Here is an 18,091-nt window from a genome sequence, read left to right on the forward strand (position 1 = left end):
ATAAATACCCTATTGCTGCTCTCTTTCAAGTTAATAAAAGAAGTTTTTAAACAAGGTTTTAAACAAGGGTTTAAGCTTGTTTAGTTTTGGTTTAAGTTTGTTTTGGGTTTGCTGTTACAAAGAGGTGTTTACATCAACTATTAAAGAGTTCATCTTCAACATCTCATCATCCTCTCTTTGTGTTTATAGAGAAGTTTTCCTAAACTCAACTCTAGCTTTTATTTATAATTATTTGTTAATTATCATTTCTATTAAAGCTAGTTTTATATTAAGTTTAGATTTGATTTTATCTCATTGTTACACACACCCACATGAGCTTATTGTATTTGCATACATAGTATATTAGGGTTGTGAGAGTTTGTAACATTGAGTGTGAGCTTTCATTGTGTTCTCATCCATAGTTGAGAACAATCAATTATTGTAATTGTGCTTATCGTGAGATACACTTTGTAATACACTTGTACACCGAGAGAAGTGTGTGGCGAGAGTCGGGGATCGTCCCAAGAGGAGTGGCGTCGGTTGACGAACCTAGGGAAAGGTTGTAACCGAGCACTTGAGGGAGACACGTCTAGTTCAACACTTAGTGGGTGTAGAGTGGGATTACAACAGTGTGTTGTGAAGTTTTCGGTGAACTAGAAAACCGATTGTGAGGAGTGACGTAGTTCGGTGAGCGTTGAAAACCGACACTGTGAGGTGTAAACGTTATTCGGGTGAACGTAGAAAACCCGGTTGTGATTGTGTATTTCTCCCCGGGAGTGGGGAGCGGAGACGTAGGACGGAAGGTCCGAACTCCGTGATCATATCTTGTGTTTGAGTGTGCTTTGGCGTTTATTTATACTTGTGTTTATATTTCTTGTCGTCATTGTCATTAGCTCATTATTTATATAATCCACTATCTAGCTCATATAGTTTACCCCTTGTGTTAGTTTATATATCCTTGCATATATATATTCATCATATAGGATGTATCTCATTGTTCATATTGCTTATCCTAGCTTACATAGTTATTATACTTCATACTTGCTAGGATAACCTATTAATTTTTTTATTGGCATATAATCGGATTAGATTAGCATAAGACCCTAATCACCCCACCTCTAGGGTCTAACATTCAAAAGGCATTCAATTTCAAATGTTCTTTATTTGCTTTAGGGTTGGTTATATGATAACTCATCAATGATATTTCCAGTATCGGCACACATCACCAATAGGCGTGAGGTGTTCCAACGGCCGCCCATTGAATTAGAATGTAAAGTGAGATTCTAAATAACCAGTTCATCCTCTGCGGTAAAGTACCAAGGACTCTAATCTATTCTCCTGCCTAATCTGTCGAAAAAGGCTATCACACTAGGCGATGAGCTCAACATGGATTTACTTAATCAAGTACCCCACTCGGCTTCACGAAACATTATGAGGTCCATCAGCATATGATTCCACAATATCATGAAGCCTGCAAACTCTGAAAAGAAATTGTAGATGCTCACACCGTAACCAATTTTCACCTTTCGAGGCTTCGAACAGATTCAACTGACGGTGATCGTGATAACAAAGAACAATAATTGACATAAAAGTTATCAATACCGAGGGCCCATAAAGAACATAAACCATGCCACTTCCGAGAACACAGGTTTCAGGCTCAAGAGAACATACGATTCCATTAGAACTTGCATGTTTAAAAGATGTTTGATGTCCAAAAGTGTCCACACTATTTCCTCCCCCAAATAATTGGAGTACATTTAGAGAGCCACATTAATCCACCTTAGTCATGTTACAGAACAAAACTATGCTATACATTTTTTTCATAATCGCCATCAAGCTACACCTCTCGCCACCTGCTAAAAAAATGAGGGACAAGGAATTGAGTCGAAAGAAATTATGGAACTAAGAAAAAGGAAATTCTTTATACAACAGTTGAGCTTAAGACTGCATACCTCATAAACCATAAGCAAACAAGTCCTGGTTCCCTAAAGAGTCTAACATAGCCTCCGCAATGATAACTCTGCCAGGAGCTGAAGACATTAATCAGCAGTAGAAATCAATTTGGTCAGACAAATCATGTTCCAGCAAGCAAAACAAGCAGAAAGCACAAACTACAAAAAGAATAATGTTATATAACTGTTCAACTATTCCGTTATGCGTACAATTAGCAACCGTATGGATACAATTTGCAAAGTAAAGGAAGCTTTCTTGGATATCTCCAACAGTATAATTCTCTCAGCTAGTTTATGCACACTAATTCCCCGCCAAAATTTTTGCACTCACTGCAATGTCAGCCTCTTCCAGATGCTTACAAGTTTGAATGGTTGATGATCGTTAAGTCGCGAGAGTTCCACCACACAAGTCACTCTTCTGTAGCCACAATTTCGTTAAGCAGATCCAAAAAAAGGGATCATCAAAACTTTATTTTCCTCGAGAAAAGAATTTTTTTTAACTCGTGAAATTGGTGATGTAGCATTCAATTTGTGAATGCATCAATCTCGCAGTTTTTGGTACAAGGATAACTATCTGAGCTAAGACCAGTGCTTGACCCTATCTAGGAGGGAACCGACCAGGATTTGATATCTTTGGCCTATCATTCCCAAATCGTCTAAGTTCAGGTGGGCCCCAACCGAGGATCCCTGCTGAGTTGTCTGGTTCAGGCAACCGGGTCCCGTTGCCAACTGGTGCCTGTGGATAAGGCAGATGCTTCTGGAATTGGTTACCTGTACCTTGTCTTCTTCGGCGTTTCCATGCTTCTGAAGATTAAAAAGAAAATTCATGAGATCTTTGTTTACTTTGGAAATTGTTGTTGAGAAAGAATAGTATGAAGTGGTATTATTGTTGTCCCTGGGAGTCTCACCTGGGCCAGAACTATTAAAATGGGAAGGACCAACTCCACCTCCACCTTTTTCACCTGGGCCAGAACTATTAAAATGGGAAGGACCAACTCCACCTCCACCTTTTTCCTCTCTGAGTTTTGAATATATCTCATAAAGCCTTTCCCCCGTCAAATTAGAAAATGTTGACACGTAATTCCATAATCTCATTGTCATTCCTATAAAGTACATATAATCAATCAAATGTTAAAAGAAACCACCATCTATGGTTAACATTCCATGTGCCATTAACTTTATTTATGAACAAACAACAAGCTAGAATTGTTGACAATTTACACTTGTAGGTAGTACTTGTCTCATATTTCTCTCTTGCCTAACGAAGTATCACAAGAATGGAAAACTTACTGGACTGTTTAAATTGATTGCATGATGCCTCATGTTGTTGAACTATGTCATCTATCTTTTTCCCAAGTTGCTGCAGATATTTACGAATTCTAGCAAGTACCTGAAAAACGTGCCTATCAAATGAAATCTCTGTGCTAAAACTGTAACTATAAGCAAGGATGAAATAAGAACCTACCTTTTCTTTCGGAAGCTCTAAACTGGTAGTTTGCAACCTTTCTAGTCGTGTCAGTGTCATCTGTTCCTCCTCCATGACATCTGCACACCATTCCATCCACTTTTCTTCCTTGTATTGCTCATAGTTTTCTTGCTCGGATTCGGATATTTCACCTTCCTCTTTGACACGAGGCTCCACACACTGATGTTTCTGAAGGGACTCTTTCTTTATCCGAGAATTCAATTTCACATCTTTTGATCGACCGTTTGATACTGCCAATTTTTCTGCTTCAACATTCACATTTTTACGAGATCCTTTACCTTTCGTGAGTTTGCCATTGACATTTGCAAACTCCTGTACATATACAAAATAATGGATGAAAATTTATTACTGCAGCCACTTGACCAAGAAAATAAGATCATATGTGCTACCCAACCTACGATTCTACACATAATAGTACAAATTACATGGTACACAAGGTACCATACCAGAACCAGAAGAAAATTTATAAGAAAAACCAAGTAGAATATTTCTTGAATATGTCCGTTTTTCACAGGAAGTTCATATGCTTAAGACAATTTAGTACTCACATCGGAAACATCAAATTCCTGATGAACATCAACAAGTTACTATCCATTATAGAGCAACCCCTGCCATGTAACTGAAGTAGTGGTTGTCAATTTGCTTCTCATATTTGATAGCAATATTGTCATTATTATAAGATTGAATGAGCTTCTCAACAAGAATTTGAGAGTATTTGGGAGGGCTTTTTTTTGTCAAAGTAGCTTATAAGCTAGCTTATTCGTATCTACGTGTTTGGTGACATCTCCAATAAGCGAGCTTTTAAGCCACATTTAAAAAAGTTGGGGTTCCCCATCTTTTAAATAACTAACTTGTAAGTTCATCTAAATAAGCTGGGCTTGACCAAGTAAATGACAACTGCAACAGAAATTACCTTCTAGTCTTCTACAAATTGCAACTTCAGCTGCAGTATAATATTCCCAAACTGAACAGTAGCAACCCCAATTCCAAAGATGATCATAAACCCACTCAATAGCTCTTACAAATTGCAACTTCAGTAGCAGTTAAATTTTCCCCAAACAAAACTAGAAGCAATCCCAAATCCAAAAATAATCATAAACCAACTCAATAGCACATCAAAGTATGCTGAGACACAAAGTATGAATAGACTACGAAAAACAAACAAAAAAAATGAAGATGATACACCAGCTTTGCATTAGAATTAACGGTGTGGAAATTTTCATAGAGACTATGCAAGAGAAACAGAACAAAATTCACGCAGAAATATCGAAGAACGCATATTTTGCATAACAATGGAAAGTGTAGGAACAATGAACACTTAGCATTAAAAAAAACTTTTTTTTACCTTCTGCAACAAAGCACTAGCACGATTATCTAAGTTTGGAGCACGAGGCAAGAATGTCTCCCGATCCCCAAGAGTCACAGGGGCAATCTTCCTTGCAAGACCAAGCCTAGGGTCCAATCTTATCTTTTCCCAATTTCCAAATCCATGATAATGTATTCCCAGAAGCAACCTCGCATCGTCAACTGATGATATTTTCAGCAGAAGCATGATAATATATCAGAATATAGAAGAAAGGAAATTAACACAAATGTTTGAGAATAAAATTTAACCTTGATTCCAGCCACAACTCTTAGACCACTGTGGACTCTTATGTTGAGTGGTCAATCTAAACTGGGAAACAGGATCTTCGTAGCGTTTAATGCGTTTTGCTAACATTTGAAGCTCTTCTACACGATTTAGGATTTCATATGCTTTTACAGGTACTCCAAAGAAATCCAACAGAGTTCCCTACAAAAAGGAGGATAACTGAACTCAGATAAATGGAGTCCTATAATCACAGACATCACCTAAATTCTAGCAAACAACTAATAATAAACGACATAATGAAATATATAGCACACCTTGAAATCCATATTTCCCTCTCTAACTGCTTCTCGACAGCCATCAATCAACATATCAAATAGCTCAGTTTGCGCTTCATGAGGAGCAGTTTCAATTACACCACCAACCTCAGCCACTATTAAACTAATCTGGCTCTGGTTCCCAAACCTCTTGACCTATACTCCAAAGCAAGAATGTGAATTAATGCTCATTTCCATTAGAAAGTACGGATGAACTAAACGAAAACATCCAGTCTCCAAAACCATTTTGGTCTTGGCCAAACAAAATTGATAAATTGCTAACCATCAGTAAACGTGGATTTCAATCTGCCATATCATGGTAACTCATCAGTGTTGAATTTTTTATGCAAGCGTAGCCTTGTACATTTTATTAATAATAAAGAATATAAATGAAATTTTGCATCCAGATTAAGGAACCAAATGCAAGATAAATCAAATGCTTTGCGGACAATAACAAGATGTGCATTTCTAAGTAGTTTTCTGAAGTTGTAACATTACGTAAAATGCAAGTACTCCCCCACTTCAATTGTTGCAAAAACTCATGGCAAAACACCATCAATGTAATAACAACAATCAAGATAAGCAACTCGTTGGATTGCCCTTCCAGAATAAGCTGAAACTCTCCCAGATAGATTATGTGGAATCTATGATGGAATGATGCCCAATATCAATTGATATGGGAAAGAAAAATCTGTAACAAGTTAAATTTCTTCATAAAATCTAGCTTAATATTTAGAACCATTCATTTTCTAAACGATGACTTTGCATGGAAATTCAACATGTTCAACAGATCCTTTACTTATAATATTTATATTAACTGCAAAGTACAATGAACATGTACTGAGGTAAACAATACTTACTGCTCGAACAAAATGAGAAGCATCTTTCTTTGTTAAATTTCCAAAGGACCAGCCCCTAACTTGAGCAAATGCCCCCTCAATCATGGGCAACGAGTGGGCCCCAGAATCAGAACCTTTGCCTGAGCGCCTTTGAGCTCTCTCTGGTGCATCTAGACCCCTTCTTTTACGTTTATTACTCGTCTCAGGCTGGCTAGTTTCGGCATAACTTTTAGTATTCCTTGCAGCACGAGGAGCGAGTGCTTCCTGGACCATATGATATAAGAAATATCAGTATCTGGTAGCATATACATACATACATACACATATGTGTGTGTACGTGTTGTCTAGGTATTCTGAAAGTTTATACTCCCAAGGCATATCAAGCTTTTGTTATGCCCATCAGCCAGAGTGCATGACAACAACAAAGCGTTTATCCTCAGTTTTGGGTCAAGGACATGAATCCCACTTTTCCATTGCGTTCTATTGAAGCTGTGTCCTTTACTAGGTTAATCACTACCCTAGGTAGCACAGATAAAGGCGTGTACACGTTAACAAACATGAGACATGGCAAATTTGAAAAATGTGGGACACTCACACAAAAAAAGAAAAAGAAAACAATTTACATTAGATCAAATATAGAATTAAAATACCTATAATATTTGTATGTTTCTTTTTATTATCTATAACAATTAAGAATCAAGTTAAATCAAACTAAGAATAAGCTTTAACAACAAAAGTTTAGTTTTGATCGCATGGAATAATACAATGGGTATTTTTTAAATATTCAAGTAAGGGGTTTCAATTTTGTTGTTCAAATAACTGATCGGTTTTGAACCTAATGTTACCAAAGAAATTAGTTTAGGGTATAAGTAATAGGGAAACCGGGTTTTGCTTAGGACCAGACGTGTCCATGAAGAATCCATGTCCGACACGTATCGGACACGGACACATCATCCAAAATGCCGTGTCCAAGTAACCTAGTCACTACCATATCCTTTATATAACTGCTTCTAGCCAAAGTGCATGATGTGCTATCAAATCCACTCTGTCAAGTTTGATACAAATTTCATGGATGTACAAAAAAAAGCACTTTGAGGACGTATTAGCGTGCATGAAGTTTTTGAAGAACTGAAGGCTTTTTTGATTATATAACTAAAAAGACCTTGTGTTCCATGGCTTTGCAGTCTCCAAAATGCATAATGTTTCTCTTGCATGTGCTCTGGTGTATACCATGATAAATGATAAATAGAATAGACTTACCATTAGCGATGGCAGAGTTAGGACCAATAGGTTAGTGGGGCAATAAATTATAAATGTAATATAATATAACATTTATAATCCACCTAAATCAATTAATTAATACATTCTAATATCAAAAGAAAAGACATTCTACACTTGTCATGAACGAGTTTTTATTTTTAGAAATTTTTGTACAATCAACTCATTATCAATCGTCTCATACACTTCTCTCTCAAGTGCTACCTACAATATATAAAACAATAAACAATAAGTTCCGAAACCTGACGTCCTAACACTAAGTTAAAATCATTCGATAATGAGGCCGTGTGAGACATAATAACCTTGATAGATCTTGGTAACTTAAAAAGCCCATCTTTTGTTCATCATAATAGTGAGGAATTATCCATTACTTGTTGTAATCAACAACCAACACTTCCTAAACATGATCATTGTTTTTTGATCTTATGCAAGATTCTGACAATAATTTCGTTCATTATACAACTAAATAACTTATCTTTTCCCTTAGTAGCATAAACTTCAATCTTTTTCACAAAAAAAGGCATCGTCCTCTTCTAGTCACAACCTCCTTTTTCTTTTTCGATTTTTCTCTTGAAACAAAACAATCCAGTTGACTACAATGGAAGAGCAATTTGATTAGAGATAACTAGGATGAGAACTAGTTTTTTTTTTTTTTTCTCTTGACCGAATGAGAGCTAGGTTTAACTAATGAGTATTTGTATTTAACAAAACGGGTTATATCAAAACCTAACAGCAATTAATTAAAACATCAATTATATTTAATAATATGGACCTCTATTTAAAATACATGTCATAAAAAAGTGTAAATTATTTAAACCTATGAGTTGCCTACAATGAAATTAAATATAAAGCAACTATAAAATAGTCATGTGTGAAACATCAAGTAGGGGCAAACATTAAGCTAGATCTCTACAATAAACTAAATACTTACATAGGGTATATTGCAAATTAAATTTTCAGTGGGTGGGATTTGCCCCCACTAGTGTGTATGTGTGACCGCCACTGACCATTGGGATAATCCAGGAGCGGAGCTAAGTACCATGTTCGTCCCTCCCCCACCACCCACCCGCAAAAAAAAGGAAAAAGAAACCGAAGAAAACTGATTGAGTTGAGTAGGGTTTTATGTATATAGAGATTTGTAGGTTAGCTTAAGTTGGTTTAAATGAATGTATTTTCTAAATTATTATAGTTGGATTTATTTGTGGGTTTGTCAATTATGGCTATGTTTTACAAAGTCATTATCCAAGTAAATAAGTTATAAAATCTATCTAATAATGTTTTTGTTGACATTCAAATAATCATATTTTTATGTCATACAATAGCAACTCATGGGAAAACTTAGAACTATAGAAACTTTCTTCAAGAAAATTGATGACAATCATGTAGAACAAAATCATTTCCCACAATGAAAAGTTTGAAAACAAGGATTGCAATAAGATGGTTGATCGTTTTCTTGCGAACAACTTGGTTGTTTAAATTGAAAAGGAACTTGATGAAAATTTTACCACCAACATTATCAAAGAGAAATTTGATTTCATGAAGTGTCGCAAAGCACATCTTCTATAAGAAGTCTACTTTTTTTCTTTTTTTTAATGCCCATATGACTTTTAATATTTGGATTATATCATGAATATATTTGAATGAAAAAACATACAAACTTGGTTTGACATTATCGTCATTTTTTAAAGAAATAAACAAGAGAGCCATTATGTATCTTGGTCAACACTGTAAAAGGCAATCTAGATGCCTGCCTAGGCCTAAGCAATACCTAGGTCGCCTGCCAAGGTCTTAAAGCGCTTACACAGACTGCACCGCCTATGTTTTAGTCGTGATTTCTCCTGTTGCCACTTCCACGTTCCCTCACCTCCTCCGGCATCCTCCATCCTCCACCAACTACAAACACTTCCTCCAAATCCTCCAGCTTTTAGCAAAACTTTCTCCACCACCACTTAAAAAAAAAAAAAAAAGAAAACCACATAGCCCCACCTAGGCACTGGTCTGCCACCTGGCACCTAGCGTTATCTAATGCTTTCTATAACAATGATCTTGCCCCACCCCCCAGCCCGAAAAAAAAAAAAATTGGCTCCGCCACGGGGATAATCTGAGCATTATCACAATGCCTCTTATATAGCCCTCTTATATAGAATAGCCAATAACAGTCGATGATATGTAGACCAAAGATTGGATCGTCCATTTTGATAACATATCACATACTTCAGCATGGCCATACCTAAGCATGTTACTCCAATATATAAGTGTGATTTTGTGTGTGCTTGTATATAAATATGCACATTTATCTATCGCTAAGATAATGTGATATGAGCTGAAAGCACACAAAATTTTTGTTTTACAATTCAAACCCACCAATACTGGTCATCCAAATAGATGATTCTCCATTCATCACGATCAACATCCAATAGGTGGTTATGGGTCTATATCATGAGGTAGCTCGATGAACCCGTAAGATATACACCTTGAGAAATGGGTTATCCTAGATGGAATATTTTTGGAATCAGGATATTCCTTTAATTATGTCTATAAGATATCCTATAATCTGGAGACTTCTTATGGACTATTGCTTTGTCCCGAAGATCTTTTTTGGGCTTCTCCTAAGTGGACAACCTTGTAGGATATTTCCCCACTACTTGACTTTGTTTGGTGAGTGACACTCCCCTTTATTTCCCATAGATACAGCAATTCAGACAAATAAAATCAGAACAAGAGCCACCTATAAAACTTGGATAACAATCTGTGAACAGCCTCAATAGGAACAACACCCTATCTGTTGGGAAGACCAATGGCTGTGATGATCAAAGACAACATTATGAGATCTAACAAACTTCTTGGAAAATCAATAATAAAGATTGTTCCAAAAGTGATAATCATATAAATAAAATAAGGTAGGAGTTCCACCTGATAAACGTTCTACTGTCACAAAATACCTGGTTTTGCTCCCAATCCCACTGTTATTCAGTTCTCTTCATTAAGTAGCAAATGGTTCAGAGGCAATTTGATGGTTTGAGTGTAATTTCTGGTTTAAATTTTTTTCTAACGAGGCTCCTTACTAATAAGGCTTAATCAGTGGCACTTCATTGTTCAGCTAAATACGAGGGTCCTGAAGACGTATATAAATGGCACCCAAAAGTGAATTGTGATGATCATGATGATACAGAAAATCTCTTTAAAACTGCGTACATTAGCTTGATCTATAGCTTCTGTCTGTATCAATCGACTCCAGAATGTTCCATCATCTTCAGCACTGCCAAAATTTGCAACCTAGTAGAAAGGAGAGAGTAAGTGGTGAAATTAATATTGAATATGCAAGAATACCTTCCCAAATTTTCTCCAACAAATGTTGGCAAACAAAATATCTTGCCTTGAAAGCACTAAGCAGTTCACTTCCAGGCTCCTCATCCGCCTCTTTGGATTCAATTTTCTCAGCTCTCTCAAGAATTTCATCTATATCCATGCTTTCAAGTCTCTTTTTGCTCTCTTCATCATTCTTGTCCTCCTTGAACAACTCCTCTGCTCCAAATTTCAGTATTGCAGAAAGCTCATTCTGCAATTAGGATAATAATGGATCAAGAAACTGCTGTTACTCAAAACTGAATGCTAAAAGAAATTTTTATAGAAACAAGACATAGCAGCATGTAAATACAGGTAGAGTCTGGATTCCAATTTTCACGGAGAAAGCATTTGGTATGAGTAATACCTGCTAGAATTCTAATAATAAGACAATATCCCAATGATGCATAAAATAAACGGTGTCTCAACATCCAATTTGGACTACACATTAGGTAACAAAGTTACTGCCTAATATACAATTCCCCTTTCTGTTTACCTTGTCAAACATAGAAGTACCCTTTTTCGATTCTTTCTTTTCCAGTCTTCCCTCTGCATTTAGTTTCTGAATCACCAGGTGATCTAGAACCTATAGATGTAAAAGAAGATAAATAAATAAATAAAGATTATTCACATAAATAGAAATGTAACAGCATCTGAAACATCTCAAAATCTTGCATTAAAAATTTTGAAAAATTTGAAAGAATATATCCATACCATTTTTTTCTTTGCACGCTCTAATATATCCTCCTCAACACTTTTACTAGTGACAAACCGATAGATGTTTACAACATCTTGTTGTCCAATCCTGTGAGCTCTACTCATCGCCTGTATTAACACACTCTCTATTACGACACAGAGATACACACATGGAAAAGGAGAGAAATGCAAAAATATACTAATCACTATAAAATTAATCAAAAAGGAATTCTAATCATTACACATTCTCAGACCTGCAAATCATTCTGTGGATTCCAATCTGAGTCGAAAATTATGACAGTATCTGCAGTAGCAAGGTTAATTCCTAGTCCACCTGCACGTGTGGAAAGGAGGAAGCAAAAATCATCACTTCCTGGTGCATTAAAATGCTCCATTGCCTGGTGACGAAGATCAGCCCTTGTACTGCCATCCAATCTCTGAAACTGGAATCCTCTAAGTGATAAATACTCTGCTAGAATATCCAACATCCGCACCATCTGCATGATAGGTAAGGAATATAGTCGTAGTTATAAGAATCACCTTTTTTCAACCCTATGTTTCACTGAAGGGCTATATATGGAGCAAAAAAAGAATGTGGTATATGAAAGGCTAGATTGCACAAAGAGAGGAGAGAGTAGAGAGGTGCAAATATGGCTTAGAGGTCTTAGGAACAAAGGTTTAGAACCTTTACCTTAGATTTCATATAAGCTCCTTGTTTACTAATTAAAAGAAAAATGTACCTCCTAAGAAACGTGTAACTGGCCCATAAAGGTGCACCTCTGATCTTTCAGCGATGAGATATTCCTACGGCCATTTCGAGCCTCCAAGAGCCATAGGTAGCCTCATTTTGACTTGGAAGCTGTAACCCATTTAAAAATCTGGTGGCGTAACATTCTTTTTTTTTAAATGATAGAGTTTAGCGTGAAGGTTCTTTATTAAATTATTTCAATAAACCTAGCTTAAATAGGTGAAGTTGCTTTGAACTTCGTTATTCTTGAGTTATTTTGAAGCTAATCTGATGCAAATAAAGTTTATTATACTCTTATAATTCTGGATGTATCTGACTATCTGTAGCTTCACCAGAAGTCAAAGATTTTGGTGAGAATTAGGGGATCAAAATTGAATTTTGAATGTTTCTTGCAGGATGATGGCCAGTTTCATGGACTAAAACCTTTCCTATTGAACATCAGCGATTTTTTATTTTTCTTTAAACATAAGCCGCGCAAAATTTGAACTTGGACTTCTCACTTCTCAGATACCATCTTAGCTGATGTTATGTCAAAATTCTAAATTCAGTAGTGAGAATTGAGGGATATGTGTTTGATTCTATCAGTAATAATACTTATGCAATTCTTAACACCATCAATAGAAAACGAAGGTAGATTTTATGACTACAAATAATGCAGCTAAAGGCCTGGTTTTGAATAAATGGATCAATTTAATTGACAAAATTTCCTCAAACTGGAGTTGCCGAAAGGCAACATAGCAAGGATGTCAATATCCATGTTGCTATAAACGTTTTGCTACTTATCAAAACCATGCTTCTTATCCATGCAACACCTTTTTCCTCTTGACACATATATTAGATCATGTAAACTTCAGAGCGTCAAACTTTATACACTTGTACTTTTGAAAATTAGTAGTACGGCTTTACAATTAGGGGTTGTCATTGTACTTCTGAAAAAGTAGTAGTATGGCTTTACAATTAGGGGTTGTTTTGGCAACCAAAATTGAAAAGTTATGAGAAAGTACTTCCTTTAGAAAGCACTTTCTCTCTTTTATTTCCAATCTGCAGATCTTGTTTGGATGATAGCAAGTGAAAATGAGAAAACTTGAGGTGGAAGCTGATGACGTGGCATCTTCACTTTCTTTGTCATATTTGGTTGTCAAGGAATGTGAAGAGTGGGCACTGGCAGTGGATATTTAAAAGTGATATAGGAAGGACTAGGATAAAAAGATAACTCTTTCTCATTCACTTTCCATCCAATGTTGCTTTACTTTCTAAAATTTTGGAGAAGATGAAAAAAACTAAAATGTTGATGTGCCCCCAAGGATGGATCTATGTAGAGGGTCATGGGGTATTTGCCCCCACAGAATTTTAACCATTTTACTTGGGGTATACAAATTTACATAGGTTCCCCCATACAATTTGTATAGGTGCCCCCATAAAAACCGGTAATCTCATACAATTAAAAGGCTATTGCTTGGAAACCAAGTAGTATTCTTTTTAGTTCTTTTACAATGAAAAAGAAAATAATCATGTGTTGAAAATGATAATGAAAAATATCATGTGTTGAGATGTGTTCATTTAACTAAATGAGCTACCAAGAGATAGACTAGTGGTGAGGCCTACCATGGTTGTCACAAACAAAAGGAATGGACCTCAGCACTTTGTCTCTTAGCAGCTCATTTTGCTAAATCCCCATACCCATGAAACTCTTATGGGTACAATTGTACACGTGCCCCCATAGAAAAAAAATCTGTATCCGTCCCTAGGCACTCTCCACTTTTCAATCATTTTCCAGTAGCCAAACAGGGGGATAAATAGAAAGTAAAGCCACTCTCCAATGTTTGGTCCACTTTTCATTTACTTTCTTGTTACAAAACGCCTCTTTACTTTAAAAGCTTGATTTTCCATGTAATAGTACATCATATGTGAATCTCTGTATCCATAACCATTATTTAAAGCGAGCATGTACATTAAGTGTACCACTAAATTTATCTATAATGCTACATATTAAGTAATCAAGCAAGCACTCTCTCTCACAGTTTCTAGTGAATATCTAGTTTGCTAAAGCATAAAATTACATATAACCATATCTAACAGGACACAATGAATTGTTTATCTTGATCAGAAGTAAGAAGTGTTTCCAAGAAGCAAAGTCCAGCTTTTCTCATACCTACCCCACAAGGAATTTAGCATCGACCAGAAGCAAAGCTGACAGTTATTGCAAACTATGACAGTTATTGCAAACTATAACCAATATTGCTATAAGTATTCAATGGTTATGCTTCATAGCAACCTACATGTCGATGGGAGTAGGCTTTAATTGTGGGAGTAAATTTTTCCACAATCTTCAAACTTACAAAGTGATATGTTGATGCATCTTCTCCCAATGCCCACTTAAGGTAAAAATAAAATAAAATCAATAGTATCAGCTACTGCTTGAACAGAATCTTAGTTAATAAAGAAAGAACAAGAAGGAGAGAAAAGGCAAGCTAAAATGTATGTAAATGGTGATCAACACAAGATAAGGAGATTTTTTATGTCTACCAGATATAGCATAAGTGTAGCCACAAAGAAAAGGCCCAACTCGTATTATGCATAAAATAAACTATCTGGTACATTTCAGCGTCCTGTATGCGAGTATGGGTACGGCTTCATGATGGAAGTACCCAGGTAAGATAGATGAATCCCATTAAAAGATTTTAAGCCCGGTAAGTGTTAAGAGTCCGATATGTGGTGGGTACAGGTACAGCGTCATAATAGAAGTATCCGGGTCATATAGATGAATCCCATTAAAATATTTGACAGAGTGGTAAAGCATTAAAGATATTGGCTTTAAGATATACAAAAAACAATATGTTTAATCAGGTAGGATTATGTGAACCACTTTTTTAGATACAAGTCTGTCTGCTGCGCAAGCATTCAAAAATAAGATCTACTACTACTACAGTAAAAAAATCTAAGAACGAAGGAATAGCATAAACAAAGATCAAGCAAGAAGGAAACCTGAGAGAATATTAACACTCGATGATTGGTCTGCCGCAACCTTATCAATAGTTTATCAAGTATTACAAGCTTCCCACTACTCAAAACTATGCGCTCGACTTTACTGCTGTCACTAGTGCTGGTATCTCCACCATAACCATGATCCGCGCTTTCAAATAAAAATGGATGATTGCAGCATTTCTTCAACTCAACAACAATGTTCAAGAGTGAAACCTGAAGGAGGGAAATATTAGAATAGAAAAGCATCCAAAATAAACTACATATTAGAAATGTCTATAACTGATATTTTTATTATTTTTTTAAAAAAAAAGGAGCATCGCCATCATATTATTTAAACTATGACAGCTAGAAGACTATTTCACCTAGAGGGAACTGAGGCAACTGACATTTTCTGATTAATTCTTATAAATGGATAAGGTAAATTGTATGCATAATAAACTCAAATTTTACAAGAAATTTTTAAAAAATGTGATATTACTGTGTTCCTCGACTACAGACATCAAAAAATTAAAAGAGATCAATAATACAACCATAAGAAATACAATAAATGACGTGATTCTCCAAACAGTGCATTGCATGATAGATTATAAAATTAAAACTTTCAGAAAAAAACAAAGTTTGCGTTATAAGGAGACCATAGTCATTCACAAACCTGATTTCCACGAACTCCTTTATTCAGGTTGTGAAAATTCCTCTCCAAAATCCACTTGTAATACCTATTAAGATGTAAGACCATCAGCTAAGTCTTTTTTTTTGGACAGAAAAAAAAAACATGTCAACTAATGGAAGCTTACTGTTTCTGAAGAGGAGTCATTTCCACCCTAAGTATGCGCTCAATTTTTGGAGGCAAGGACTTCTCCACATCCTTGATAACTCTTCTGAGAATGTGTGGCCTCAGCTCCTTATGAAGATTAGCCAGCTAAAGAATAACCCAATGCAAATTTCAGCATATAGAAAAAAGTTCAGTCATGTAACCAAAAAGAAGAAAAAGATACTTCATAAGCATAAAGATAAGGGGTGTGAGAAAGAAGCAACATCAGGATAATGTCTACCTCAATTTCGTTGAAAGAACTAAGGTTCTTATAGTTCTCAACAAAAACATCCTTACTATTGAACTTGACAGGGTCAAGGAAGTGAAGAAGGGCCCTGTAGCAGTGCAGGTAAAATGAAATAGTAAATCAAGTTGCACTTAAAAATAAGTTAAAATATATAGGTAAACAGTCCAACAGAGTTATTTATGAAGTGAAGAACGGCCTGAATCAGTGCAGGTAAACTGAGATAGTAAATCAAGTTGCACTTAAAAATAAGTGAAAATATGTATAGGTAAACACTCCTGCGGAGTTATTTGTCAATATGACATACAGCTATGTTGCACAAAGTCAACTATGAGATAGTGAGAATGCAAAAAAATCACACAAGCACGCACACAGATATACATATATACACATGATATATCATACTCCCTTTGGAAGTGTGGGTTTGGGAAAATCTTTCCATGGATAAAAGTACCCTTGATCCTTATGGATATCACATAACCTATCCTATCTTAATTAATAGGTATAAGCTTCAATTATCCTATCCTAATTAATACGTATGAGCTTTAGCTTCCATTATCCCACATGAACAGATTTCAATGATTAATAGGTATAAGCCTCAATTATCCTGTCCTAATTAATACGTATAAGCTTTAGCTTCAATTATCCCACGTGAACAGATTTCAACAACTAATAGGTATAAGCTTCAATTAACCTGTCCTAATTAATACCTATAAGCTTTAGCTTCAATTATCCCACGTGAACAGATTTCAACGAAGTTGGATCATAAGCTTTGGCTTCAATTTATGTGAACAGATTATCCTAATTACAACTCTATGTATACAACATGTATTTGCAATTTCAACTCCCTTGTGACTACTAGAACTCTATTTACAACATATCAACTCCCACATTATCAATTCCCACATCAACTTTATTTACTGGGTAGCTATTTTGCAAAAACAAACTCTTATGTGAAAGGAGTACATCAGCACATGCCTATAAATACACCAAGAAATTACGCAATTTTTCATGGTAATTTCTCCTCTTGATTCAGAATCTCTTTTGTTTTTGTTAGTGTCTTTGATTGGTAAGATAAAACAAATGCTACTTCTTAATGCTTATGTTAATCATTGGATTATTAATTATTTTATTCACATTAAATTGGAACTCCAAATAGAATAGGGATCCTTCTCCTTTGTGTTCAAACCTATTTTCTTGATATGCACTATTCAATAAAAAGTTTGTCCTATACAATAAGGTTATTTAAGACCAAAACAATCTGAATATCACCAAAATTTATTTAAGACCAAAACAATCTGAATATCACCAAAGTTTAATTTTATTTCCTATCACATACATTAGCCTATTTTATCATGCAAATTAAGCACGTATACCTCACCCTATGTAGCACGGACACGGATCCGACACGGCCATCCGACACGCCGACACGAGGCAAATCCTAAAAAATACATAGGATACGTGTGTTCGACACGTGTGTCCGATACGGACACGACACGACACGGCTTCATGTTATGCGTGTCCGTGCTTCATAGACCTCACCTATTCAATAGTAAGCCTACTTGAGGCCACAGATGTTATTTGAAGCCTATCTACTTGATAGGATACTATCTCATACATATAAGTATCACATATAAATTGTTAGAATATAAATCATAGTCTTCTTATCTTTTACATATAAGCCTGTCATCACAGAGTATCTCAACAATATACATCAACCCAAATATACAACTTGCTAAAGACATAAGAGAATGGTAATTCAATTAAGCAAACATTCATATAACACAGTAAAGAAAAACATTACATGTTTAAGCTAATATGTA

General features: G+C 35.6%; 1 protein-coding gene across 6 annotated transcripts in view; it reads right to left on the reverse strand.

Moving 5' to 3' along the window:
• LOC109848610 (protein CHROMATIN REMODELING 5-like) overlaps positions 2,092-18,091 on the reverse strand; it is a 49,094-nt gene continuing 33,094 nt past the window's right edge. For 4 of the 6 annotated variants that reach the window (XM_020418207.1, XM_020418206.1, XM_020418204.1 and 1 more), the window contains exons 16-32: positions 16,266-16,359; positions 16,008-16,132; positions 15,866-15,929; positions 15,214-15,426; positions 11,735-11,977; positions 11,499-11,609; positions 11,281-11,370; positions 10,816-10,998; positions 10,635-10,715; positions 6,183-6,425; positions 5,323-5,478; positions 5,032-5,209; positions 4,763-4,944; positions 3,397-3,729; positions 3,222-3,321; positions 2,840-3,034; positions 2,092-2,735 (exon numbers count right to left, since the gene is read on the reverse strand). In XM_020418207.1, the coding sequence (XP_020273796.1) occupies positions 2,530-2,735; positions 2,840-3,034; positions 3,222-3,321; positions 3,397-3,729; positions 4,763-4,944; positions 5,032-5,209; positions 5,323-5,478; positions 6,183-6,425; positions 10,635-10,715; positions 10,816-10,998; positions 11,281-11,370; positions 11,499-11,609; positions 11,735-11,977; positions 15,214-15,426; positions 15,866-15,929; positions 16,008-16,132; positions 16,266-16,359 (2,797 nt within the window). In that variant the 3' untranslated portion in view covers positions 2,092-2,529. The remainder of the gene's footprint in view (positions 2,736-2,839; positions 3,035-3,221; positions 3,322-3,396; positions 3,730-4,762; positions 4,945-5,031; positions 5,210-5,322; positions 5,479-6,182; positions 6,426-10,634; positions 10,716-10,815; positions 10,999-11,280; positions 11,371-11,498; positions 11,610-11,734; positions 11,978-15,213; positions 15,427-15,865; positions 15,930-16,007; positions 16,133-16,265; positions 16,360-18,091) is intronic. The other 2 variants (XM_020418209.1, XM_020418208.1) reach the window with 2 other exon arrangements.

The sequence above is a fragment of the Asparagus officinalis genome, chromosome 7 (genome assembly GCF_001876935.1).
Source record: "Asparagus officinalis chromosome 7, Aspof.V1, whole genome shotgun sequence".
NCBI classification, from domain to species: domain Eukaryota; kingdom Viridiplantae; phylum Streptophyta; class Magnoliopsida; order Asparagales; family Asparagaceae; genus Asparagus; species Asparagus officinalis.